This window comes from Atractosteus spatula, chromosome 8, assembly GCF_055471065.1.
Source record: "Atractosteus spatula isolate fAtrSpa1 chromosome 8, fAtrSpa1.hap1, whole genome shotgun sequence".
Taxonomy (NCBI): Eukaryota; Metazoa; Chordata; class Actinopteri; order Semionotiformes; family Lepisosteidae; genus Atractosteus; species Atractosteus spatula.
The window spans coordinates 50,532,622-50,560,359 of record NC_142713.1 but is presented as its reverse complement, the minus strand read 5'-3'; the positions used below and the strand labels follow the sequence as shown (position 1 = coordinate 50,560,359).

The 27,738-nt window shown below is 36.7% G+C and overlaps 1 protein-coding gene across 1 annotated transcript in view; it reads right to left on the bottom strand.

Moving 5' to 3' along the window:
- Window positions 1-24,592, bottom strand: part of col7a1l (collagen type VII alpha 1-like) — a 178,183-nt gene extending 153,591 nt beyond the window's left edge. The window contains exons 1-6 of the mRNA XM_088922609.1: window positions 24,426-24,592; window positions 19,913-20,023; window positions 18,531-18,720; window positions 16,699-16,899; window positions 16,161-16,408; window positions 14,880-14,941 (exon numbers count right to left, since the gene is read on the bottom strand). Of these exons, the coding sequence (XP_088778735.1) occupies window positions 14,880-14,941; window positions 16,161-16,408; window positions 16,699-16,899; window positions 18,531-18,720; window positions 19,913-20,023; window positions 24,426-24,592 (979 nt within the window). The remainder of the gene's footprint in view (window positions 1-14,879; window positions 14,942-16,160; window positions 16,409-16,698; window positions 16,900-18,530; window positions 18,721-19,912; window positions 20,024-24,425) is intronic.
- Window positions 24,593-27,738: the final 3,146 nt, after the last annotated feature.

Sequence of the window (27,738 nt, the reverse complement as noted above, 5' to 3'; positions counted from 1 at the left end):
AAAAGCAGGCTTGTCTGTCTGTTTCACTGTTTAACCTACTGCAGTTTAGGCACCAGAAAACAACGTTTTGATGGCTGTGGAGAGGGTGGTATGGCCAATAAGGTCAATTCTTTACCTTTTGATCAAACTAGATTTTTCCATGAACATTTACTGTACATCTGCCATGTCCTTACCATCAGAGTCAACAGGGATACTTTGTTACTTTAAAGTCTGAGAAATGTGTACTTGTCAAGACCTTTTTGTGCCAAGCAATTTATGAACTTTGAGACTCAGTTCATACATGTAATAATACTCCTTAAATTGGTCTTTTCTACCTATAGTAAATAACATTTATATTAAATACAGCTATTAGAAGAAAATAATAAAGGGATTTTAATTTTTTAGTGACAAAAGGAAAAGAAAACTCAGAACACTATTCATAGTCATGCTCAAGATTCTTTCCTGACTTACAGTCCTGAAACATGACAAATAAATTGATAATGGTAGTAGACTTTGTTTTGAAATATCATCAACATACATTCTTACATAAAAGCAGCAGGCTAAGAAGTAAAACAGATTGACAAGACCACTTCTATTACTTGAAAGACAGATTATTTTTGCCACAGGGTATAAAGCATTTGACTTTGGAAAGTGTCAGAAAGAGTAAATAGGGTTAAGTTGATTGACAGGGACCTAGGTTCTCTACAAGTACAGATACCACTGCTGAAATCCAACAGTGGTAAAAAACAACATTCAACAAAGAAAACACAAAATAAATAAATTCCTGCAACAAGGTGACTCATTTTTATAAATGGACTTTTATTATTTAGTCATTGTCCATTAGCCATTTGTGTCATAATCGGTATTTGACATATTTAAAAGAAAATGGTACTATAATTACAAAACTTGCAGAAAGGAAAATGGATGACTATTATTAATGGGCTGTGTGGAGGCATGTTCTCTTTAGAAGCTGAAACTCTGTGTGATCATTTAAACCTCCAGCTACAGTATCTATTCAAAAACGTTTGAAATACTGTGTGGACAACCAACTGCAGTTCTAGTCTTGCATGGCCACTGTATCTTTAGGGTTTATTTCCAGTTCAGCTCTTAAAGAGTCAATTGAACTAATGATTGGCCTAACTGGAAAAATTTAACACACTTCCCAAGAGACTCGTGTCATCTGCTGAATTCCAAAACCGGAGATGAGCACCACTATGTCTTTACTGTGGTGCAGGATTTTCAGCTGATATTTGGTACTATTTGCTGTTATTGCATTGTTGCCTTGTTTTACATTGCAATTATGAAAATCACACAATTGAGTATTTGTCTATTGAGACTATGTTTCTCTTTTGGAATCCGACAGAAAGGCTGGTAGATTGGTAAGATGAAAAACCCAAGCATCAGAGCAAAGACTCCGATGATAACTACTGTATTGTCAGTTGAGAGACAAGTTGCAGTTAAACAAGCAACATTTATTAGGATCTAAGGAGCGGAGCACAGCTTGTTAAGATCTGTGAAAGGACAGTGTGAGTCAGCTGAAGTGCACTCTAGAGAAAAAGGGTTATTGGACATACACTCACCGTAAAAACCTTCAAAAATGTTTACTTGAAAAGGTTTGCTGATTTCCAACATTTGCTGGGTGGCTGAAGCTGTTTCTCCACTCCCCTAACAGTGTTCAAAACAAAATGTAGTACTTTCACTCTCACATATCTTTGCAGTAAATGGGGTAAAAAGGTGAAAACAAAATAATATGAAACAATAAGACGTCAAGACCAATATTTTAAGTTGTTATATTGATTTTTCTTTCTTTCTTTAAAATTCATGGCATAAATACTGTACATACAGTATCGTACTGCAAATGTATCACACATTTCAAACAAAAGATTCATACATGAGTGTTAATTGTGCTACAGAGCAAATCTAATTCTTAATTTGAATATAAAGTCTGAGTTTGAGTTTGTTCTTATCCTCATTTGCTTAATCCCATTCTTAACCACAATTCAAATCTTTTATCAGAGTCCCGGAGGAACATAGACATTGAGGAACCAAACCCTCTTGCAAAGAAAACATTTTTTATTTTTTTATCACTATAGTTTGAGGACTTTCTATATCACAAAAAGACCAATCAATTTTGGAAAGGCATATCTGGAAAAAGAGTATGTGTGAGTAATAGATGAAAAAACTACTAATTGTACTTCTTTGGTTACATTTAAATGAAGAATACTGAATAATTTTGATTTCTTTCTGGCATTTTGTAAATGGCTTACTGTAGGATATCCATATACGTCCTCATTAAAGCATCACATACAAGCACAAATCTGGAAAGTGTTAAGCAAAGCATGAGAGTCTGCTTTACAGCCCATCACACGGACAAGGTCACATGTGTTTCCATGCTGGTTTGAACTGCCGTCAGTTTCTGCAGTCCGAAGTGGAAACTGAAGACTTTTCCAGCACTAATGCAGCCATTTGCACCACCTAGAAAAAGCCAGATTAAAAATTGATACCTGACTATCAGCATCACAATTAAGTATTTTGTAACCCATACCCCCTTATCATTCACAAATATTTTGCAAACATGGTAATAAGTGACCCTCGACCTACAGTGTGCTCACTAACCCCCAACCCCACTCCAAAACCAAACCACCGAACGAAATGATCTTATGAGCAGGTCTCTACATAATTCAGTCTGGAAACCACTGAGGTGTTTGCCTACATAGCCCCAATCTAATATCTCACATGAAGACCTTTCTCTTTCAAAAACAGGATCTAAAGCAAAGGATATGGCAAGGGGAGTTTAGTACCTTTATATTTAAAAACATATACCTGGAGAACACGTGAATTCAAGTGTGAAAAAACAGAGACACACAGAGTAATCATCTCTGTCCCTGCTATATTTTAAATTAATTCAAAGATCCACTGCACTTACTGTATGGAAAGTAGTATACCTTTATGTGGAAAAGCTGATATAGAACTTCCATCATCATTTCTTAACATCACAAACAACCTGAAAAAGGCTCCACAGATGAAATGTGTATACGCTGGAGTTCGGGAAAAAAAAATTGAAGAATACCTTTGCAACCGTCATCTGTAATTGTGTAACTATCAACAATGCCTTCCCCCATTAATAACCACTTACACATGATCCTATCTGGAGACATTGTTTTCAGAGGTAGCAATACTACGGTATATACTACATACTACATACTGTACATTACATGAAATGTTAAACATTAAAAGTTTAGCAAAGGTTAGCATAGTAAGACCTCTGCTTATCTATTCAAATTTTCTCTAAAATAAGTAATTATTCCACATTTGCAGCTGTATTCAGCTGTATTTTCTCATTTTACTTTATAGTGTGGTATTAACCTCAAAGTGTTTATTTGCAGCTCCACACCCCAATATCTATAGAACGATGTTTTGGATTCAGCAATAAAATTCTATTTAGTAATGGTTGTTCTGTTGTTTTCCTGAAAAAGATTGATATTGCATAAATGTGTAAAGGAGCGTATTCTTTTTTTAATTTTTCTAATATGGGAACTCTAACTTTCATCCATCCATTTTCTAACTGTCTTATCCAATACAGGATTGCAGAAGAGCCAGAGCCTATCTGGGTAAGCAACAGGCACAAAGCAGGATAGAGCCCTGACAGGACACCAGTCAATCACAGGGCACACAGAGACGGACACGCACACACAGGGCCGATTTTCCAGAAGCCAATTAACCAAGCAGTATGTGTTCGGACTGTGGGAGGAAACCAGAGCACCTGAGGGAAGCCCACTCAAATACAGGGCCTCAGTGCTGTGAGGTACAGAAGCAATGCTAAACTCTGTGCCAGTGTGCTGCCTGAGCCCCAACATAAGGAACATTACAATGAAGAGATTGGGGCGGAGAGCTGCACTAGTATGCACTGGCTGCAAAGGAACAAGTAAAGATCAATTCCACTCCTGAAAAATACAAAGAAAAAACACAGCGTTTTGGCTTCTGAGCCTTCTGTAGGTGAGAACAAGGCTGACACCTGAACAACACCCAAAACATTGTGCTTTTTTCCTTCTACTTTTTGGCATGGAAAACATTACGTTACACATTATGCGAATGAAACAGAGCAAAGTTTAATTTCTTCATCGTGCTTCTGCTCCCTGAATTCAACACATTTTTGGGAAAGTAGTAAATCTAAGCTAATGTGTTTATGACTGGGTAAGGCCTGTCTCAGCGAGCGTAATTTCGTTCAGCCTGATTAGCAAGTCTTAAAAAAACTCATACTAAAGAATTATTTATGAGAAGTAAAAAAATGCCATGCACAGCAGTTTACTGTTCATCTGCATATCAGAAGAAAAAAGGAGGACTGGAGGGGACATTTCTATACAAATTTCAGAAACAAAGCATTATCTGCTGTTTGACTGGAAATCTACAATACCACCTTTGAGGAGAGGTAGAAATTTTGTGAGGAATACTGTGCTCACCTGCCCCGGCTCTGGAAATTTGCCCTTACCCTGGCAGATTTACACTTCCATTAGCAGCAGCTAATAGATGCAAAAAGAGATAGTCACATCCAATTTTCTAAGAAAAGATGTCGAATAGCATTTACTGAATTAAATTGATTTGTTTATCACACGCAGCAGAGCTAATTAATAATCCCTGAAAAGTTTAGTTTAAAAAAAATCGTTCAGTGTACAGTATGGTGCTGTCTTGTCTTTCAACTAATCTGTATTGTTTTAAAAACATACTTCTAATGACTCGTTGCCTTACCTGACCTAGGTCTAGGACTAAATTAGATCTATAGAATATACCTGTATGTTCTAGGGTTTTGATTTTGTTTATTATAATATATGTTTATTATTATATTATAATTATATATTATTTATATAATTATATATAAGAAGAAGAAGACAATTATTATTATTAATATCATCTGTTTTTACTTTTTTACTCTCTTATTTTATGAAGACGACTAACTTCAAGGTCAGTATCCGAAACAGTCAAAAGCTATGGTAACAATTAAAACAACTTTATGGCTTGCCCTTGTTTCAGACAGTGCAAAGTGAAAAAAAGCTTCCCTTTCAGTACATTCCCATAAAATATGTGAAAAGCACCTGGAAGCTGTTTTTCAAAACTGAGAGCTAAGCCAAATATCTGAATTTTGATTGATGTGCTTAAGTTTCCTGCCTCTGCAATGACTGTTGAAAGCACCCTATTCATACCTAGATCGAGGCAATACCGGTTGTTTCATAGGCGATGTTGTGCAAAACCTCATTTGCACTGTACAACATCTGTCAAAAGGCTACATCTTTTCAAAAAGAAAAAAAGTACATTGATAGACTTTTTATGTAGTAATATGTGCAATCATACCACTTGCTGGTCTTGTGTGTAAAGGTGAATTACAGAATTCATTTGTAAAATTGAAATGGACAAATCCCAACTTCTACCAATCATTCTCTCAAAGGCATAAATATGGGACACCAGACTTTCCGTCTCAGAGTTTTTGGTTTTGCTTAAACCCCTACTCTAACCTCATTTCTCTCACTAATGCAAGAACCCTTTGGTTTCCGATAGGTTTGTCTGCAAGACCAGATTGTCACCTCTTAAGTCGAGCGTTAAAGCCAAAACATACAGTATTTAATCTTTATTCAAAGGTCACAAACACATTGCTTGTTTGGTGTAGCTGTTATCCCATGAAATTAAAAAAAGCAAAATAATGAAAGGGTTTTTACGAAGAATATAAAACAACTTCAACATAATGCAGCTTCAGTAACCTACTGTATATACAGTATATAAGGTGAGTGAATGTATCCCGTATACAGTATATAATATCCGTACAATTTTGAGGCTGATTCAACACTGCATTTAGCTTTGAAGTAGCTACAGTATGTGACATTGTCAATAATTTAAAAAATAAGAAGCATTTAATTTAAGCAGATATGAACTCATCTGATCTGGCCTTTTAAATGTAAACTTTTTTTCAGGGGGAAAAATGTCTACGCAACACAAGCTACAGTGCCTTGCAAAAGTGTCTACCTCCTTCCAACGTTCTTCCATTTTTTTAATTACTAATGAGGTCTACACATTTCTCAAGCGAATATCTTTAATCAAAACTCAAACTGAAAACTTTGATGGGTAATACAGTTGTGTGTTGGCAAGCACTGCCATAAAAAAAATCAAATTGTATGCACAACGAAAATATATTTTGGAATACGACAAAATAGGACATTATGGGAAGGGGGTGAGATTCTTCTGCTTGCGATAAAAGTGTGCAGTTCTTGGTTAACTCCAGCTGTTTCTAATTTTTTTTCTTGCACTATTTTACAGCTTTTACACTTCAGTCCTGGTTCATACTTTTGTGAAATTAGAAGCCACCTAAAATCTAACAAGACACGGTATAAAACACAGGTCCCAGAGGACTGATATAAGATTTTAAATCTGTGAATGGACTGCTGTGCTAAACTGGAAAGGTAGTTACTGTACACCAGCACATTCCAGTAAGTAATGTCTTCAAGTGATTCAAAACCTTACTTTCATGCTTAGTTCACAATTTAACATACCAAGAAACGCTTCCAGGTGTGGGAAAAATAATTCTTTTTAACTAAAAATCTCTGTTGCTAAAGGAAATGGATCTGAGGAAAATATTTTTTTTTTGAAGCATGGGAAAACTAGCATTTTCACCTCTGCAAACTTAAAGACCAAGAAACAAAAAAAAGTCAATTTTTTTTTACTGAAACATGCTTTTGAAATCTGATCTACTGTACATACACTTCATGGCTAAAATTATAATTTAAAAATGACAGCAGAAATAATGAGAGAAAATGATAAGAAAGAGATGAGACTTAAGAACTCATTGCAAAACATTTGACCGCTACAGTTTTTCATCAACACAATTCCCTTCTATATTTTAAGTATGACTATGAACATATATTTCTGATTTTGTTATGTAATGTAGCTCAAAAAGAACAAATGAAAATTTTGACTTTAGTGCTACAGTATGTATTTTATTTTATAACAACACTAAAAAGCAATATACAATACCATTTAGCCAGCACCTGAAGAAAATATCCACCACAGTGCAATAACTTGCTTGCCTGTGGGCTAGCTAAGATTACTTGTTAGACTTCACATCTTTCTTTTAAAATGAAAAAAAAATATGACACCAAACAAAGTTTTGCACCTCAGCTCCCTTGTAATTTAAAACTAAATCATGAAACACACATCTGCAAACTCCTCTTTCACTGAATTTGCACTCTCGCCTGGGAGAAAGGCTGCTGAACAAGATGTATTAGCAAACAGAAAGGCTCTGTTCACTCGGGGTTCTCATAGTAAATTCTAGATTAAAAAAATTGGGCTTAGAAATGAAGATCAAGATGGAATGTTAATGTACTTTGGGAAGTATTTAAAGGCAGAACATGGCTAGGTTTCAATATTGTGTACCTCCCTGTGTGAGGCCTGCAAAGCAATTGATTCCACAGGAATGTTTTTTCAAATATAGAACATAAACTATTCGGGTTTAACTGGACAGTTAAGTTCTTGGTTCATTCAAAATCATTCCTTCTGTTAAAATGACAGTATCAGATTACAATTTTTGAAAAGAGAGGATTTGGAAATATTGTCGAATTAGATAGCACTGCAAACTTTACTGGAGAAAAAGACTTTGTACAGTAGTTCCCCTATTAGACAGAAAGTACAATGTGTGTTTTTCTTGGGGGGGGGGGGGGGTGGAGAATGGACAGACTGGATTTATGACAGAAACAGAAGGTACAGAACGAGGACATGTGGAAAATTATAAGACACAGTTAGCTCAGGAGAAAGTGGCATGTGCAGAAAATGAATCCTGAATACCAGGTAGAAAGGTCAGGGGAAGAAATATGACATGAGAAGCAAAGGGTGGGTGGATGTGAAGCAAGGAAATGCAAAAGGTCAAGGGGCATTCAGCAGGCAGGCTTATGGCACAAAAAGCCCAGGAGAGGCCTAGAGCAGGAAACACTCCAAACACCCTGTTTTTGAAGAAAATCAAGTGTCTGAATTTCAACTTTTTTTAAAGTATATAAAAGGAGCAAAAAAAACAAACAGGCCAATTTGCACCCCTTTAAAAAGGTGACAATAGATTTCAGGTAAAAAAAAAAAAACAAGTTACGACAGCAGGCAAGTCTCAAAACGGCACACAAGAACCCAATCGAATGAACATGTTTCCACTAGAATCTGCAAGGAATGAGAATGCAACACGGCAGGTTTTCTGATCTCCAACTGCAGTACGTTCAACAAGAGACTTACAAAGTTAGAAGGACATAATCTACAAAAAAGTCGTCAATACACAGAGCTGAATTCTGTCAGATTTCACGTCAGCACGAGTGCCTGGAAGTACAGTATTGACTGAATACAGGTTTTGGGTCGACCTAAAACAAACCTGTGGTGTTTCTGTATTGATGGCTGCAGAATGCAGTAATATGATTCACTACACACTGTGCATAGCTACTGTGAAAATAGACACAACAAGCTGCACCTGATATCATACAGTATTGACAGACAGCATCACCACACATCCAAAGGTTTTGAATAACGATCATCATTTTCTTTAAGGAGATGTTTTAAACAGTGAGTTAAAGGAAGTTTTCCTAAGACGGTCTAACCAAACTAAATTTTGTGTTGCTAAATGACAAGTACTGTGGGTTGGTTGTGCTGCAGAGAATTCATGGTATATTTGCAAGTAATAGAGGGGCTACGTTACCCAGCAATCTCTGGTAATTAGTAATCAGCCTTGTAGGGACATGTGCAATGATACCAGGTCAATGTTCATACTGTCTTTCCAAGACCCTGCAAGCTAAGTCTTCGTGTGTTTCCATATGGCATGCACATATTTTCAGGGTTTTGAGGCTGAATAGCATCTTCTCATTTGGAACTGCTCTTATGTTTTCCATGTGGATTTCAGTTTCTAGAATATGTCCGGAATTATATTTTCTTAACCTCTGGTGTAATGAGCTCTGCGTGCACTCAAGTGAATGACAAATGGGTGCTAAAATAATTTGAATATTTTCTTGGATGGCTAGAATTCTTGTAATTAAAATACATTATGGTGGTATTTTTCTTCATTTGAATTATTTCGGTAAAGGTTTCCACTTCCAAAAGACCTAAAAAGGACAAGTGCATGACGGAACCCCCACTATACCACCCTCGACCCCCTGAATGGGAAAGCTAGATATGTAGCACTCTTCGTGTAAAGAAATGTTCCTGAACCATTCTAAATGAATCTGCTTTCAGCTTCCTCTTACAACCCAGTGTCTTTGTTACACTGCTGAGTGTGAAACAGTCCTCATTGACCAAACCAGCATTAATTCTTTTTGCTCATCCTTGAACTTTGAACTTTTTCTAAGGCTAAAGATATTTTTATGATATTGAAAACTGAATACAATCTTCCAATTGACTAGTTACTAAAGTGCTGTAAAGGTTGAACACAATCTTCCTGGATATAAATTTTACTACTGTATATGCCCAAGCATCTGGTTTGTTTTATTATTACGTCCTCACATTATCTTAATGAGGATATAGAAGAATCTGCATGAACACCCAGATCTTCTCATGCGTAGGTTCAGCTCAGAAATCCCCATGACCCTTGTGGGTCACCTTGCACGTGACAATATTAATGTAGTTTGCCAAGTGTCTGCTCAATCCATGATTTCATCAAAGTCTTTTTGTCTTCCTGTTTGCCAGTCCCCTTATTTTTGTATTATCTGTAGAATTAACTTTAATCTTATCTGTATCAGAATCTGACTTGTTGACATTCAGTAGATGAGAAAGAACGGCATTTAAAACAGATCCCTGCGGCACAGCACAGGTTCCACCTGTCTAATTAACTTATGCTGTTGACTGTTGATTGACCAGTTCCTGATTCATGTCCATTCATTACGTTAGATAACCGACATCCGTTGCTCATCAACCATTGTTCATTTCTCAGTCCATTCTCTTACCATCTCCACAAGCACATTCTGCTTAATCAATATGCAAGTCTCTGGTTGTTATAGAATTAAGAAAATAATTAATTATGTTGCTTTTATAAGGACATTTTACTTGATCTCCCATTTCCATGAGAATCGTGGTTCTAAAGTTAGTTTTTCTTCTCAGTAATTGACCTTAATTATTTCTATGAATATTAAACTCATAAAGCTTATACAGTATACGTTTAGGACAATACATTTGTGGTAAATTATGCAATATTCTTGATGCCTTTTTCCATACATGATATTGGATTTTGCAGTGCAGTTTTGTTATAATTCAATTTACAGTAAGAAAATGTTTCTGACCTTTAATATACTGTATATGCCATATTTTACATAGTTTATGCAGAATGGCCATTTACTTTTGTCTATGACATTTAAAAAGATTGGAAAGTCAGCCACTAAACTTTGACCTTTAGGAAAAGTGGAAATTCAGACATTTAACTGAGCTGACGAAAAGATTGATGTTTATTTCCACAATATAATGCCTACAAATGATACAGAAGCTCAGAATCCCTTTGAGCCTGTACAGTTTGTACAAAAATAAACACTTCAGCATCCCACTGCAACAGTTACTAAGCTCAAATAATGGAATTTCTAATAAAAACACATTTCACACTAACACAAGCCTGTTCTTGCTGTGAGAACTAATAAAAAAACTAAGGTGATAATTTCGAGTCTATATTTACAGTCATTTCTTACATATTTTGAAAGAAATATGTTAGTGTGGTCAACCAAATGAAATAAACCATGATATTATTTTATTAAGACATACAGTAAAGTGCTTTTTTAATTACTTCATAAAATTTGTAACTCCCATGTCATAGTGCTAACAAAATTTAATTATTATGCATTTAATTATTATTGTTATTTATAATATTATTAACATTATGATTTTATACACTTAATAATTAATGATATTATACTTATTATATTCTGAATATATGCTCAAATTGGAAACATCAGTTTTACAAATTGATCTGTAACTCTCAGATTCACAATACATTTTTCTGTTAAAATGCCTTGTTACTTATACATACTGTAGTTCACATGACCAATCTACTAAAGTTAAAAAAGAAAGCAGCCATGTTATTCTGCATACCATGAACTCGCACTACTTACAAGCTATATTCTAAACTAAGGGATGGTAACATAAATGTTAGCTGATAAGCACTCTGGGAAGGCTAAAGAACTACTAACTATATTAGCATTAGAACCTTTTAATTCTATATACTGTGTATAATAAAGGGATTATTATAATACCATTCAGTACTTCAGTCAAATTCCGATGACTAAATGAGCTGACAAATATGAGGGTATAGCACATTTAAAGCTTTGGCATTAATTTGCCTGGTTGAGGAAATGACAGTACTGGTCAGAGATCAGCAGTGTCACATCTCTCCTCACTTATGAGGGGACAAGCCAGGGAGAAAGTGCTGTAAAGGAGATGTTGGGGTGGAAAGAGGGGCTGACAGAAAAGATGTGCACATTGCCACCTGCAGCCGGGGGCGTAAGCACATTCTGCAAGCCATAGGCAACTTCTAATGATGAAACAAACTGACGAATATAAAGGGACAGTGTTGGTCGTCACATACCCCCAAAAGGAACCCCAAAGCACCAACACAGATTTCAAACACTGAGCCGAGAGGAGAACCGAACCAGAACCAAGCAGAAAGAGAGACAACAGGAGGGAAAACTGAAAGAGAAGGTGTTTATTTTTGGTGGAGGTTTGAGGCTGAAGAGGCAAGGCGAAGAGATAAACAAGACAACAATAAGGCCCCAGTGACACAGAGTGAGAAACATGTCTGTCTGTGAAGAAGCAATTCACTAAGTGCTAGAAAAGATTTTTTACTCAAAAATGACTGGAGAACAATTAAAAATGATAATGTTTAATACCTTGAAAAAAACTGTATACTGTATACCCTGTATACACCTTACGACTACCATAAAGACTGCAGGAGCATTTATTGTTAATTCATCTGGAGAAGCAGTATGAAATAATAATAGATTTTTTTTAGTTTGTTTCAGACCAGAATGGATTTTTTGTAACAAAGTTGAGAGAAATAACAAAACAGGTTAGAACTTGGCCAAAATGTAAATTCTGCATTTAGAATTTTATTTAGTCATCATTTCACAGCAATGTGCACTTGATTAGAAACAGACTTTAATGAAGTCAAATTAAAATACTGTACATACATATACAGTACTGTATGTTCACAACAAAAGTACTGTTGGTATTTCTATGTATTAATGAAAGGCTTTTTTTCAGACAACTGCACCTCTTTTATGACCGAAAGAAAACACTGGATAAACAATTTAGCACAAGCACTGTCTTGCAGTGAGCAACTGATTCCTGTTCTGAATTAAAACAGTCTTTCAGACTAGAAATGAGCAATGTAGGAGAAATATGCCATTCATCACATATAATACAGAGTCAATTCCATAAATTTCCTGTCTTTCCTGACATACAGCTGTTCTGCATTATATTAAAAGTGGACACCTACTTTCTTGTTTAAATAAGGTGAATTTATTTGAGTGGATCCATTTGATGGTCTGATAACAGGCTTATATTTATTTCAGATTTTGTATTAATCATGCGTGTTCATGAAAATGTACCTTTGCCTTATTGTATTAGAGATACTCTTACCTCTTCAGGTTTGGTTAAATCACTGAATGGGATTTTTTCTGGTCTTCTTTTGCCATAGTTCCATCTTTCCCAAAATTTAGTAAAAGAATGTTGTTCAATGGCTTCAGGAATCTTTCTGGGATCGATAGAGGAGAAATCCTCAGGGGGTATTGTATCTAAATACCTGGAATTACACAGTTCTTTCATCAGTAAAGTTCAGCTCACTTTTTTTTTTTTGGGGGGGGGGGGGTAACACATATTGCTTCACTTTTAAAAATGCTAATCTGGATTTAAAGGGTTTAGTTTGCTCAGAATAAAGATATAGCAAAGATGCGTCAGCTGTAAAATGTGCTTCACAAATATGAATTGTATCGACAGAATACCTTATTGTGATATTATCTCCAACGAAACAGATGGCAAATAGACCCAAATGAATTTAAAGGTAAAGGTATCTTGAGATACGGACGTGCCCTGCAGGGTTTTCATATTTATATCTGTACACTTATAAACTTTAAATCTATAATGATGTTATGAGGAACCAAAACAGATCTTATCATTTGTTTTCCCTATGCCTTCTAATATAATGAGTATTTCCTGTTTTCATGTCTTAGGATATAAACTGAAATGTTTAATATATTTCCTCAGTTTTTTTTTTCAGTCGCGCAGCATAAACATGTTGCTGTTCAATTATTTGAGTAAGACAGTAGTCAATTTGTTAAGATCCCGCTGCGTTTGTGGGCTAACTGGAATGCACAAAGACAAATGAGCGCACTATTTAACATTGTTATATATCTGAAAAGGGGAAAATCTATCTAAATCTAGATGACTTGAGCCTAGAAAACTGGTAGACAAATTTGTTTCAGGTCAGCATTTAAATGCATGAAGAAGGAAGTATGAAAAAGATGACTCTTAACCATAGTACTTCAAATTGCCACAATATTTGCCATATTTCAGAATATATTAACATGCGGTGCTCATGACACGTTGTACACCACCCTCCAGTTGCGGAATTAGGAGAAATTCTAACTGGTTCTTCTCAGCCAGCAAGGTGCCAGCACTGTAGGTTCAGGAGATTATCCCTTCGATTATAAGATTTCTAATGATAAAGAACAAATTTAGCACAGCATTATAGTAGGGGTTATTGCCCTCTCAGAGCAATTTATCACCACAAGCTAAGCTTGTTTTGATAGAATACTGCTGTCTGCTGTAAAAATAGAGCAAAAATGTGTGCTGTTAGTCCACACCATGTATCAAGGACTGATTTACAGAAAGTGCATATAATTTTAAGCTTAAGCTTAATTTTAAACTTAAGCCCAACAAATCAGATGTGTTCTTTAGAAGGCGGAGTCTTGATTCTGGCCCATCTAGAGCATTTACAGTAGATCTCATCTACAAGAAGCCAGATCCTGCAATCGATCTCAAAATCTCACCCTGCCATTTCATGAAAGAAACTAATGTTTCAGCTTCAACAGCTGACTGGGTAGCTTGTGGTCAGAATCCATAAAAAGCTCTCTGATATTTCAGTCTTGGGTATAATGAGATTCAAACATAAAATGTTAATGCAGGTATAATTGACTGATTAAATTTGTTGAAAGCCATATCTATAGCTACTGTATATTTGGAACTATAGTATAATCTGTGTTTTGCCTCCTGAACTGACCATGAAAGTCATTCTCACAGGAAGAAACCTTCAACCTTTGACATCCAACAAAAGGTAACCCAAAGCTGATTCTTTTGCAAAATTATATGAAACATTTTTAATTAATCTTCTACATCTGGAAATATAAAACTTTAAAAACCTTATAATAATATTTGCTTTCATAACAAAATGCACTATGTAGTTATTAAAATAATTCCTATTATTTTTTCAGGCCTATCAATTAAAAGGCAGATATCTTATAAGTATGATTTGTCTTATTTTATTTTCATTCTCTTACTTCTCATTATTTCTATTTTTTTCTGTTATGAGTGAAGATAATAAAGCTCTTAGAGAATGCCCATGTACAGTATGTACTGTATAAACTACTCTTTCATTTTTTAACTCATGACTTTAATAACATTTCGTACTAAATTACCATTTTTATGAACATGGATATGTTGTAATAATCCATCTCCCTTACAAATTGCATTTTCTCTTCTTGCCCCCTGCTTCATCATTAATAAATTCCTCCCAGGTGGCACAGGTACTGATTTTGTGTAGAAAGTCAGTGTTGTATTGTCACATATAAGTCCCCGAGGAGTCCAACTGATTTCTGGATGGACATTGTTAACAGTTTACAGTGGTAATATACATTACCTACAATATCCATCTATTTCCAGTCTCAGACTTTCTTCATACTCCTTTAGCTCTTCATGAAGATCACTGTAATCACAAAATATCAATGCAGGTGTGAAAGAAGCACTGTTTCAGTAAGAGTTTCTTCTCTATACCATGATGCTGCAAATGTACATTTCGGGGCTAGGAATAATCATCATTAATGAGTGCATTACAAACCACAATAAAGTAAAATGTAAGCAGTAACTTGTTAAACCTCCAATTTACATTACAAAATGGACTAAATTTCCAGGTATGCGCAGTGCCATATTCTGGGATTCAGAATGAGGCAACAAAACATCAGGTGAGATGAAACAGTCCTAACATTGTAAACAAGCAGGCTTGGGAATACATCACTTTTAATGCAATAGAAATATAGCTCTTGATTTCGGGACAGTTTTGCTGACAAATACTGCTTATTTGTTAAGTCTGCCTGCAGATCCTGTTGGAACATTTCTGTGGTGAAACGTCTGCTGCACAGCCTGTACTTATTCACTCGAACATTACATTACATTAGTCATTACGGTGACTAGTGAGCAGGAAGGGCTACATCACGTCACAATTCATGGGAACTCTCGCTCTCACCCGTAGCGAGACCAGGGGTCTGTGACAACATGGCAACTTACTTTCACAAAGTTCACGATTTTGTGCTTAATTTGAAATTGGGGCAGCAGTTACCTTTTAAGGGTAACACTTTATTTGAATGTTTCCTCATAATGACTTTATAATCCCTTCATAACTGCTACATAACATGTTATAATCACATATATGATGCTTTATAGGAACATGTGCAACTTATGTAACTTGTGCATAAGAGGTCTTGACATTTGTTTTGGCATTGCTTTATACCAAGTGTTAAAAATGCACACATTATGTCATTTGTGCATACCCTAGTTATGAACGGATTATAAAGCCATTATGCAGCATTCAAATAAAGCACTACCAATTTAAGAAAACGAAGCCAGACGATGCTTTCAAAGTCTCTCCTGTACTCTACACTGTAATTTATTAAGTAACACAGTCGTAGAGCTCATTCAGAAAGGCAGTTACTGTAAGCTGCAATCAAGTAGAAACTTTCAAAGGAGGGCCGGACATTCAAAATTTTTTTGTTTGGAAAAGGTGGGATATCATTAGATAAGAAAGTATCAAACTGTTGTTATCATATTAAAAAAGGTTGAACAAATTCTGAAGGAATTTGTTGTAATGCAGCTGCAGAAGATGGAAAGATCAATTCATCAACAGTTTATCGGAAACAAGCTCTACTCACAGGGCCCTGCTATGCAGATAATGAATGGTGCTTTCTACCTCCTGCCTCATCCTCTGCAGTTTGTCACAACAGGCAGCCCTTGCAGCCTCTACAAGCTCTTCCTTCGTCTGTCCTTCTCTAGTATGCTGCAGTACTGTCCATGGCCTGTGCTGCTGAGCCTTCCGAAGATATATGTTGTCTAAGATCTGCACAGAAGTCCTTTCTTTTATCATGGAGGTATAGTGGTTGTCCTTTGTTATCGGATTACCCTTAAAAACAACAGGAATACTTTCTGTTAAGTATTTGGCAGGTTTGCAAGTAGACAGCCTACTAAGGTTTAAATTCTACACATGTATAGTATAACATGTAGTGGATAAGTCTCTGGACTCAAGGCCTGCTGCAGACACATACTGTACTGTAGTGCTGTTGTACCTTGAGTGAGGTACCGAGTGCTCCAGTCCACCCAGCTGTATGAATGGATACCAGTGATTACCAGGGTAGGCTCTGCAATAGAATGGCTACTGTTCTTTATCTGGTATCACAGAACAGCTTCTCTTACCTTCATTTTCAATTGTTTGAGCCTGAACAAGCCACTCAGAATTTGTGTGGTCTCAGAAAGCGAGCAAATTGCATTTTTGGAGACATCCAGCAAGCACAGGTTGAGGGAACTGGAGAGAGGAAGGAGACTTCTGATCCGGTTATTCTGAACATATAGTTCCTGTAGTTGAAGAAGGTTCTGAATGCCTTCTAAGGAGTCCAACTGGAAACATAAAAATAGAATTAGAAAACCCTGCATTGTATGTTAACATTTAAATTGCAGCAGACTATCTCCTCTACCCTATTTATTCAGTCTTCACTTTTGGGGATTAAATTACCTCCGGCTTCTCTAGAATGAGGCAATAAATAATGATTCCCTGCTGTTTAAACAGTTTACAGCTATTTAAATGTACTTATGAATCTTACAAGCTTTGCATATATTTATCTCATTCAAACATTCAGTACTGGGTTCCTGAGAAACTTAGGAACATACAGTATAATGAACTCTGAAGTCCATACAGTATATCGCCAGTTCACAGTGGCTGTGATTCCACAAGACCGAGCACCACTGGGATTGGGTGGACATGAGTCAGTCAGGGTATAGGGTTTTAAACAACAGTCTTTTACTTTTCTTGTCATGTCACAGCTTTCTACACAACATTGTCCACTGCGAACTGACTGGAACCTCTGCATTTACAGTACTGAGGTGAGAGCTTCATTTCTTCTCTAAAGGATGAAATGCATGAATAGGATGCATTTTGCATCAGGAGGTGAGGGGGTTTGAAATAATCAAGATTGTTGTGGAGGCTGTCTTGGTTCAGAAAAAGGGCTGGATGAGATTCTTGTTTAGATCAGCTACTAGCAACATAACGAGTTTGTCATCTTTTATACTCTTTCTCATGGTGCTGGCTCCACTGTAGGTACTGCTGGACTTGCAGTGCTCATAACTGTGAGATGTGAATGGCTCTGACAAGCGTGTATTTCACACTAAAGCAAGCTTTACGCTCACACTACCCCACCCTCACCACAAACCAATAAAAGGGTCATGGGGAACCGTGGGGAGTTAATTAATTGTGTAGGAATAAGAGTTAATTTATAATTAGTAATTAAAAAATTGGAAAGGCATAAAACAAAATACAATGGATTATTTTTTTTTCTGAAAATCAAACAAGAAATCTGCAGTACACAGAATGCAGTAACATGCCCCCCATATACTGTAAGTTTTAAATTAAACATCATTTTGTATATTGAAACTTGTAATAAAATGTGCATTAAACAATCAGTACCTTTATTACTCACATCACAAAATCAATATTCCTTTACAGCCTTCATTCTGCTTTCCCCAATATAGTACTGTGTTTTGGCATTAAACTCAATATCATAAAAAAAAAGTTAAACAGCACAAAAGAAACCCCCTTAACCAAATCATCAGGCAATTTATTTTCCACTCAGGAAACAGAGACATACTGAGACGTACAGTAAGTCAGTCTGTTTTTAATTGAGAAAACAAAAAAGGTATTTAGATTAATTGCTATGGTTACCAGTGCTACTTAGTTAATGGAAGAGTGATCTTGATTTCTCAAAGGTTTACATAATTCCAATTTAGCTACTTTTTTGACAGTTATCATTAACACAACTATAACCTCGTGAAAAACAGAGATTGCTCACGAAATCTCAGAATACATAATAAATAAATTGTATATTTAAAGCGCTCTTTCCTCTTCAGTGATTGAGGATTAAGTCAAAAGACTGTCAACACTGCAAATTCTAAATGATTTTTGTTTCAATTTTGAAAAACAAAAAACTGGATTAGAAACAAGCAAATAAAACTACAGTGAGTGATTCATGCAGTACCTTGTTAGAATTGATGTGCACCTCCATCAGATTACTGAGCACAGCCATGGCTGTAAGATCTCGTATCTGATTGTGTGAGACATTCAGAGTTGTTAGCTTCTTGCAGTACTGTAGGCCTCTCACATTGGTAAGGATATTATAACTGAGGTTTAGCACTACCAAGTGAGGTAGCACATTCACTCCAGGAATGCTACAAATTAAAAAAAATGATGGTGTTCAGTATTGATCCTGGCAGCCACTACCAGAAAAACAATAAAAAACCTACCATTCATGAAACTTTAAAAATCATTCATCAATCCTTATTAATAATGACCTTTTACTTTTCTGTATTGTCTTCAATATCGTAGAGCAATACATACATAATTCAGCTGAAGTATTGATGGATTTGTCACTAGAGGCTTACATTGTCATACTTTTTTGTCAAAACTTCGGGGGAAACTGAACATGACTTAAAAATTCCAAATCAATGCAGATATTGCAACTGCAATAAAAATACAACTGATCTTAAATTTCCTCTGTGGCATTTTGCCAAAGATCTGTTTAATGTGATACTTTTTCATCTTGAAAAGGAATGCACTGGAATCATCATAACATTTGTGCATATCTAAAATGTTTCCTCTCCAAAATCAAGCCCATGTCTACAGAAGGCTTCATAAATGTTACAATTCTGTAATTGTCTTTCTTAAAATTGACTATTGCTGCAATAACAAAATTCACTAAAAAAAAGACTGTATACATATTATTCAGGTGAACAAGGACACACTTTAATCTTATACAGTATATAATCTTGTATTTTGCAACTCTCAATCATACCTAATAATTCAAAACCAAGTGAACAATTCTGAATATTTAAACATATTAACCATTTCAGAACACTGATGGAAGAGGGAATAATAGGATGATAAAAGAGACATACTGTAAACAATTGCATTAGGAATGCAATTTCAACACTAAATTTCAAATGACTAAGTTGAAGATGATAGTGGAGAAAAAAGTCCACACAAGGCAATGACAATGTCATTGGAACAAACATCAAAGGGGGAAAATATTCTACAGCTCAAAATAAAATGCTAACAATAGTTAAAGATAAAAAGGTCAAAAACATCTGAAATAAAACAAGCTTCGAAAATGTTTTAATGGCTCTACTGACTATAAAGATGGCACAGTGTGTCTGTAAAATGGACCACTGAAAAAGCAAAAGGTCTGTATAAAAAAGTATGAAAATCAATACAAACGAGGTGCTAATTACCAAAAGGAATCCAAATAAAAGCCAAAGTCAACATGGGATAATGTGGAGCCCACAGAGGAATTAGGACTTTATTGATTCCCCTTATTCGTAAATATTTTGCAGTTAAACAAAAAACACTGTAATCAGTACCTACCTTTTTAAGGCATTAAGAGATGCATTCACTTCACAAAGATTCATAAAAGGAAACAGAGCTTCACTCTGCAAATCATCCAATTCGTTCAGGGAGACATCGAATTTAAGAATTCTGCCCAGCAATAAATGTAAAAAAACAAAACAAAAATCAATTCATGTAATTTTTTAAAATTTATTCCTAATTTTTGGCTTATGTCTGTCTGTGAATTCCCCAAAACAGAACTGGTCCTAAGAGCACCAAAGCCACTCTGCTCAGGTCAGTAGGGTATGCGATGAGATGGGGAGTCCACTTGACTTGCTCATGGGGGAGGTCATGGTATCCAATCAAACCTGACCTGTGCGTTTGGGAGATGAAGGAGACCACAGCACCTGGCAACAACCAACAGGACCATGGGGAGAACATTAAAACTCCACACTTAGGTATAGGGGCACTGGATTTGAACACTGGGGATTGTGAATGACCACAATGTCAATTACCATACCCCCGTATCACCCTCAACCCTGGTGGGTGATACTGTATGTAATGCATGTTAACCATAAGAGGCACGCTTTTATGAAAGGGAAACATATTGTTCCATAGTGCACTGGACATCAAAGCAACATGCAAGATGTCATCTGTATATGTCATTCAGGTTATGATTCTGCTTATGAATGAAAACAAGGACTTAAATATTTCCCTTATGGAAAGAACAGACATTGCAAACGGGCTATCTACTCCTTTTTTATTATATAGATTTTCAATGGTATGGTCGCCCAAACCATTCATCATCAAGGCATTTCTAAAACATATTTAAATATTGTAGGTATCAGTCACAACAGGGCTACATTTAGGACAGTAGTTCAGGTGGGTAGCTGCGTCAGCATGCGTAGGCTGCAAGGGAACAAGTAATAGGTTTATTTCATGCTGAAAAAAAGAAGAAAGAGAACACAACGTTTCGGCCGTGGAGCCTTCTTCAGAACACCTGAAGAAGGTGCACACCTGAAGAAGGCTCCACGGCCGAAACGTTGTGTTCTCTTTCTTCTTTTTTTCAGCATGGAATAAACCTATTACTTGTTCCTTTACATTTAGGACAGAGTTCCAAACCCCCCCTAAACATCCCCCCCCCCTTCTTCACCGACAGGAACCTGGGCGATAAATAGTGTGGGTTTAGCATTGAGAGGGTGAAGAGAATGGAAAAGCTCCTTCAGTTCCAGAGTCGCATACCGTGAAAGCCTGATTCCTAAATCCTGCATTTAGCTACCAAAAGGAAGAATAAACTGCACCACCTGGACAGTTCTTCTTTTGGGCAATCACTGCATCAGAAAGAGAACTCCAGCATGCTGGTCTCTGTGACCAATCGCATCAAGGACATGTCCTGCCAAGATCTGTATGAAAGCTCATGTACAGCCATAAAACATGTCACTCATGTCACTTTTGGGATTTTGATCATCCCCCAGAACATTCTGGGGATCGGGATCAGGGTAGTGATGTCTGCAAGCTCCTAGACATGATCCTGGCATGGAGGCAGTTGTTACTCAGTGGTCGTCAGGTACTCAGTTTGAGACAGAAGTGTATTTCAGCAGTTGTAACCTCAACTGAGCAGCCTGTTTTTATTATCCACTCTGCTCACGCCTTTTAGGAAGAGGCCCAGTACAGGTCAACTAAATATTGTATGTTCTGCCTCGTCAACCCTGGTGGGTTAGCCGTAGTCGGAGGGACCACCCTTAGTCAAAAAACACACAAAAAAAAACAGAATCCCAAAGAACCAACCAACCAAACTGCCATAAGGCTTAGGGTTAGGGTGCAGTAAGATGTCAACAGAATCCCTGGCTGCCTTTCACTATAAATTAAATTGTAGAATGGATTCAATTTTCTATAAGTATTTTAGTGGGAGTCAAATCAAGAAACTTAGTTGAACTATATTCATTTTTATAATAGAGATGCTATTCATGTAATAGAGATCCTACCATGTGGTGTGAAATGTAAAAAAGACCATCCAAAGAAGTTGTATTTTATTTGGAATTTCAAGAATTTTGTCTCTTTATAAATCAGTTGGAAGTGGGAAGAGATCTTAATGCCCAGATAATGCTGCAGGAAAGGCATAAGAGCTGATTTTGACCAATGTAATTTTAGACCAGAATTTAAGGCTAAAGCATATACTGTATAAAGTACATGTACAGTAGCACTCTGCATGGTCCAGTCCACTCACACTGTGAGTGGTCAATTCAAACAAGTCTTCAGATAGATATACCAGCCAGTTATGAAGTGTCATATAAACTATGAATATCTGCCTACAGATATGAAAAGACGGCTCTGTAGTAGTACCATAAAACCCAATATACTGTAATATCTCATCTGTGGAAGCTGAAAATGATTTCATTACAAGGCTTCATCCCCAAGATTCCTGCAAAATTAAACTGCAGTACACCATGAAATTATTAAATCCTTGGCTCCTTGGTTCATCCTCGTCTCACAGAGGGGCTTTAAAAAACAAGCATTACAATTAAAATGTGCAATATCCGGAATTGTGGGGCTCATAGTGGAAACTTCACATTTTTCCTCATATCACTTGCCTGCATCCCGGCTGACAGTATCACCAGTGTGCTGGTTTACTTGAAAGTATTCACACCACTTGTATTGGGGGCTTGGTCAAAGTCTGTGCTTAGGAAGAGAATACCCATTGGTAATCGCCAATGCTGTTTTTTTTAAACATTAATTCATATAAAGTGCTATTTACCTTTCAGGGTTTCCTGTGACTGGCCACTGCTCTCTGTCAAAAAAAGAAGATTTAGCATATTTGTACAGTACAGTATGTGCCCAAAAGGAAAATGTGAAATTACTCCTGATTTTCTGCTGCTCTTCATGTCTGCTATGCAAGGGGAATGTGAATACTTTTATTTGTTGAGTGTATTACAATAGAAAAATACGAGGAATATAAAATGAGGAGAGACACGTGGGATTATGTAGTCGACAATACTGAAGATTTATTATCCCAGATTTTCTATTTTCATACTCTTTTAAGAATCCCTTGGAAGTAATGGAGTGGAAAGAGACTTCACAAGCCCTGGAACTGTTCAGACTCGTCTCTCAGATTGACTTCAGCGGGGATTTTAAGCACTGAATGCTCTGTTAATTTTTTTTGTAAGCAAAAAAAATGTGATTAACATGTGAAATGTCAAAAAAGAAGCCAGGGTGACAGAAGTCATTCTGAATTGAAAGGTGTTGCAGACTCAGTAGGTCACATGTCTGGTTATTTGGTGCATATTTGGTTATTTGGTCTGGGTATTTTTTCAACTGTGCTGGTTTGAGGGAGATGTCTGAGAGATGGTATATAGAGCCCTGTCTGTCAATAAACGGCACATACTGTATGACATCAGTGTATATAATTAATAATAATAATAATAATAATAATTGCTTACACTTATATAGTGCTTTTCTGGACACTCCACTCAAAGCGCTTTACAAGTAATGGGGATCCCCTCCACCACCACCAATGTGCAGCATCCACCTGGATGATGCAACAGCAGCCATAGTGCACCAGAACGTTCACTACACACCAGCTATCAGGGGGAGGAGAGCAGAGTAATGCCAATTCATAGAGGGGGATTATTAGAAGGCCATGATTGGTAAGGGCCAGTGGGAAATTGGTGACACCCCTACTCTTTTCGAGAAACGCCCTGGGATTTTTAATGACCACAGAGAGTCAGGACCTCGGTGTTACATCTCATCTGAAGGACAGCGTCTTTTTACAGTATAGTGTCGCCGTCACTATACTGGGGCATTAGGACCCGCATGGACTGCAGGGTGAGCGCCCCCTGCTGGCCCCACTAACACCTCTTCCAGCAGCAACCTTAGTTTTTCCAAGGTGGTCTCCCATCCAGGTACTGACCAGGCTCACACCTGCTGAGCTTCAGTGGGTTGCCAGTTGTGAGTTGCAGGGTGATATGGCTGCTGGCATATGGCTATGTGTCTCATCATTGTCAAACAAGCATGTCTATTAGTATTTACCAGATGCAAAACTAAAACTTGCATTGGATGGATTACGTATTTGCAAAAACCATCAATGACATCATGAAAGGTCATATCTCATCTAAGAAATGCATGGTCCAATAGGGAATTAACATAGTTTCTATTATATTTTTTTTTCAAGAAAATCTGAGAGTTGTATGGATCTTCCTCCAGATTTGAAAAATCATCCTGCCCAAATCACAAGTTTAATGCTTCTCCTGAATCTCAAATTTTGAACTCAGCAGTTCTGTCTGCCAAAGGCCTCCTCCTTCTACCAGAGGGAAATTTATCATCAAGCAATGAGTTTGTATTTTGACACTGGCATGAAAGTTGGTGTCAATTGGTCCAATTTAAAAAGTTGGATTTTATTGGGAGGATCAATATTACTTTTTTTTATCACATTTAACAATTGTATTATAATGTTCTTGCATTTATGATTTCTATATTTTTCATTAGGTTCTCTATTCAGTACAAAGCATTTCTCATTGTAAATTACTTCAACGCAGTTGAAACCACTGTACATTACCTTGGTTCCGAGCCGAAGGCAAAATCAAACCTTATACTTTTGAGACGAGACATCTTCATATCAATATTGAAGTGTGGTCCTTCTGTTTTTATATTCCATGTGAAAGGCAGCATTTCAATGACTGTCCCACGATCCTCAACATACTGACGGGCGAGCCTCTTTTCCATTTCTACTATACTGTACCTGTCAACATTCAACACACACCTACTTAGAACAAAGTCACTTAAATGATGCAGACAATAGTACACAGATTTTTGTCTTGTTTTCCAAGTTTTTTAGATATTGTGTACACAGTGTAGTGTTAGGTAGTTCTGATTCACACTTGCTGTACTTTCTCAGCTAGTAGGTAACGTCTCACACAGCACTGATGGGAAACTGTAAAATGTATTAATTAAAATGGCAGTTTAAGTGAAAATGACTGTAAGAATATTAGAAACCTTACAAACAAGAGGCATCTATTCAGTCTATATAGTTTTTGAGATTAAGTAGTTAATTTGTCCAAGGATCTTATCCATCAGTTTCTTCAATGAAACCAGAGTATTGGCCTCCACAACATGGCTGGATAGCTTGTTCTCCACAACCCTGTTCTCAGTTTTAAATGCACTTCCAAGTAGTTTCTATTTGTGACCACTGGTTCATATTTCTTTGTTCATTCTGAAGAAATCCACTGGATAGGCTTTTGTTAATGCCTTTGAGAATTTTGAATATTTGTCTTACAACTGTACAATATGTTGCACAAATAGGACAACCAAATTGGACCTTAACCAGGGTTCTGCAGTTATTTTTAGACATTTTGGGCTCCGTTACCAAGCACCGGATGATTTTCGAAACAGTGAGATAAACAAGGTGTAACGGATGCTGTGTCCACGAGGTGGAGGAAGGACCCTGTGCGTTGTTCTGAGGGTTTCAAGAGACCGTTGGCTACTTTTCCAAATTGCTGGGCTGAAGTCGGGGTCAAGGGACGAAGGTAGGATGTCGAAGACCAGGGTTTCCGTCAGAGTGGGTTGAAGGCTAGATTGGATAATTGATCAGTGCGCTGGCGCTTGCTGGAATTACCCATAGCTGTGGTCGGTTTAACAAGTGTCGTTTATGTTTGCTGATTGACGTGACACAAGGTATTTGAAAGTGGAGGGAATAGGTGTTAAGGGGATTTTTGTGCAAAAGCATATTTTAACAAAACAAATTATTCTTGTTAAATACAGAGCCAACACTGAAAATAAGTTAAATGATATTCTATCTGAGTACAGAGCAGATGTCCTGCCAGACATTATAGAAAGGTTTGAGCAGTATGGTGATGCTGACAAGTCTAGTTTGAACATTTTCAGTAACTTCTGCTGTGGTTTAGATTTGACTGATGGATTAACACACTGGTGACATGTCACACTTTCCTTGAGGAACGAGACAACGTCTACTCCAAGAATTTTGGTGGACTTTGTCATGGATGAGAAAATAAGCAAGAGAAAATGGAAAATGCAAGGTTGATCAGATCAGTGCACAAAGCAACGTAAAACAAAGAAAAGTGTATAAAATCCGGAGTGTGTGTCACTCACAGGAGAGCCAGACGTTAACCCAGAAGCAATTAGATACTTTTCTCATGAATAAATGAAAATGTCTTGTCATGGTGGAGGGCATAAGGCTTCATCAACGTCTGTGGTGAACATTTCCTGGAAATAAATGCAAACGTATCAAGTGGGAAAGTTGCTGCAAAGTTGAGAAAATGGCAGATGGAGAGCATGAGGTTTGTGGGGGAGAAAGCCTGTTTTCTGTGTAATCTTGTACAGGTGAACATTGAAGTTATTTTGAGTGACCAGACAAGTTCTGATTTTGTGGAGGCTGAACTTATTCTTGCCAGTCTCACTAAGGTGCGACGTGGGATGTCAGAGGAGTTTTACAGTAAGACTGAAATGTGACTGGGAGAGAAAACAAAAACTATAGACGTGTTCTTGGAAGTATGAGAATGTTAAAATAAAAAGATTGCAAGCAGTGGCGCTGTAGTTTAAATGTTTAGTGGAAGCAGTACCTTTTGGAAACATGCCAGAGAAAGATCAGAAGGTTACATATTGTAAGGTGTCAAGTTAAATGGCTTGATCTACTTTATTCAGCTCTGGTAATTTTGAAATTTGCACTTTTTTATAGACTTACAGTGCCTTGCGAAAAATATCTGTCCCCATGCAATGATGTCCCATTTTTTTAATGTAAAATGATGTACTGTATACACATTTTTAAGAGAATATTTTTAATCAAAATGTAGATGCTCACACTGAATAATTTTATGTGTGAAATAATGTCAACAAAAACTGTTAAGAAAAATCAAAGACTAATATGTGTTGATTGCATAAGTATTCACCCCCAAGCCAGTATTTAGTGGAATCACTTTGGCAGCAATTACATGGATGAGTCTTTTTTTCAAGCCAGGTGCAATTTTCACCTATTCTGTTTTGAGAATGGGCTCAAGCTCTGTCAAGCTACTTGGGGCAATTGTCCAGTCTACTGCATTCAAACCAGGATATTTGGATCCTCAAGTTTATGATTCCATATGCTTCCAGTGCTTGAGGTTCAGCATTAGCATGTACGAATGGATGAGTTTTTTGACAGTTTTTTTCCTAGTGTTGTCCAGGCCTCTTCTAACCTCCATCTGAATTCTGTTGTGTTGTGCTCCCTTGTTTGAATACTCCTCAACTGCTCTACTAATGATGCAACTTGCCCTGCTTGTACAGGTCCAATTGTTCCAGGAGAACCCTGAACGCTCCATGAACCTAAACATAAAACTCTGAAACCACACGTTAAATCACTATATTTCCTCTTGCTTTCCTGGTGCAGAAAAGATTGACTGAATGATTGTGGAGATCAACAATGGCTTGACTGCACTGTACAGGTTAACAATGACTTGATTTGGCTGTTCAGATTTACCATGATCTAACGGTATAGATTAACAGTGATTGTGCAGAACAGCAATAGATTAGTATGAGAAATGAAAAACACTATTCAGACAACTGACATTACTAACGATTTTGTTCAGTTGTGTTAAAAAGGTGCTAAACAATTAATGGAATTAATAACTCAATCAAAGTGTAACGGAAACACTTTGGAGTTATTTTAAGAGTTTCATTAGCTATTATTCATTGACACTAATATTTCAGTGATTAAAAACATATAGTACTGCTGGATTTCGAAAGAATCAACTTCATCTCTTGTACTTTTTAAATTTTTATTTCTGATAAGTTGGGCTAGTACGTTTCTGAAGGAAGACATCATTTCCATTGTGGAAAACCTTAATGATGTTAGCCCAACCTTGCTCTTTTGATAAATTTGC